At 49.1% G+C, this 1,675-nt stretch overlaps 1 protein-coding gene across 1 annotated transcript in view; it reads left to right on the top strand.

Moving 5' to 3' along the window:
- Positions 1 to 580: 580 nt before the first annotated feature.
- The window catches only part of LOC108795430 (calpain-5-like), a 14,549-nt gene continuing 13,454 nt past the window's right edge, over positions 581 to 1,675 (top strand). Inside the window, exon 1 of the mRNA XM_018566677.1 lies at positions 581 to 783. Coding sequence (XP_018422179.1) covers positions 628 to 783 — 156 coding nt within the window. The 5' untranslated portion in view covers positions 581 to 627. The remainder of the gene's footprint in view (positions 784 to 1,675) is intronic.

Here is a 1,675-nt window from a genome sequence, read left to right as displayed (position 1 = left end):
CCTCTGCCCTTCCATCGCCTCTCTTTTCATCCTCTGCCCTTCCATCCATCCTCTGCCCTTCCATCACCTCTCTTTTCATCCTCTGCCCTTCCATCACCACTCTTCTCATCCTCTGCCCTTCCATCACCTCTCTATTCATCCTCTGCCCTGCCATCACCGCTCTTCATCCCTTTGCTCTGCCATCACCACTCTTATCATCCTTTACCCTAAAATCACCCCTTTTGTCTCCTGTGTCCTAGCGTCTCTGTGTGTGACAAAACTTTTTCTCATCGCCCCCTAAAAACGTTGTTGCCTTCATTTTATTCTTCTCTGGGTGTTGCTTTCTCTTCATGAAAACAGGCTCGGCAGGTTCTGTTGTGCACCACACCCGATAACAACTCTATGACTGATACTGAAAAGCCTGAATCTCTCACACTGTCTCTGCCATGGATATGCTCTGACTCCTAGGACCAGCTTGCCCATACAACCTCCGGAATCCATGGCATGGTTGGATATGGAGGGACGGTGGAGCCCCCGAAGATGACAAGAGGAACTACAGACTGATTAACATACAGCGGACAGTAGAGTGTTGCCACAGAGACTAGTCTGACATTTTTTACAACAGTTGGGTGCTTAGCATTCATCACCATGGTTATTCATTACCAGGACCAGCATTATGACCGTCTCAAAAACCAGTGTCGTCGCCATAACCGCCTTTTTGAGGATCCCACCTTCCCAGCAAATGACCAATCCCTGTACTACAGCCGGAGTCCCCCCAGGGTGGTGGAGTGGAAGCGTCCACAGGTAATCTCATATGCTTTGTTCAAATGTTAGATATTTCCAAAAGTATTGGGACACCGGCCTTTACACGCACATGAACTTTAATGGCATCTCAGTCTTAGTCCGTAGGGTTCAGTATTGGGTTGGCTCTGCCCTTTGCCGCTATTACAGCTTCAACTCTTCTGGGAAGGCATCCACAAGGTTTAGGAGTGTGTCTGTGGGAATGCTGGACCATTTGTGAGGTCAGGTATTGATGTTGGACGAGAAAGCCGGGTTTGCAGTCTCCGCTTTAATTCATCCCAAAGGTGTTCTATGGGGTTGAGGTCAGGACTCTGTGCAGGCCAATCAAGTTCCTCCACCCCAAATTCCCCCACCCATGTCTTCATGGACCTTGCTTTGTGCACTGGTGCGCAGTTATGTTGGAGCAGGAAGGAGCCATCCTCAAACTGTTCCAGAAAAGACAGAAAAGCGTGATTGGTCATTCCAGAGAACACGTCTCCACCTCTCTAGAGTCCAATGGCGGCGAGCTTTACACCACGGCATCCCACGCTTTGCATTGCACTTGGTGATGTAAGGCTTGGATGCAGCTGCTCGGCCATGGAAACCCATTCCATGAAGCTCTCTACGCGCTGTTGTTGTGCCAATCTGAGGGCCACACGAAGTTTGGAGGTCTGTAGCTATTGACTCTGCAGACTGTTGGTGACTTCTGCGCACTGCGCTTCAGCATGCGCTGACCCCGCTCTGTCATTTTACGTGGCCTACCACTTGGTGGCTGAGTTGCTTCCACTTTGTTATAATACCAGTAACAGGTGACCGTGGAGTATTTAGTAGCAAGGAAATCTCACGAAACACCTGAATCCAATGATTTGGAGGGGTGTCCCAATACTTTTGGTAATATAGTATATGTTGCATACTT

This window comes from Nanorana parkeri, unplaced genomic scaffold, assembly GCF_000935625.1.
Source record: "Nanorana parkeri isolate BGI_ZX_2015 unplaced genomic scaffold, ASM93562v1 scaffold968, whole genome shotgun sequence".
Lineage (NCBI taxonomy): Eukaryota > Metazoa > Chordata > Amphibia > Anura > Dicroglossidae > Nanorana > Nanorana parkeri.
This window is presented reverse-complemented; position numbering and strand designations above follow the sequence as displayed.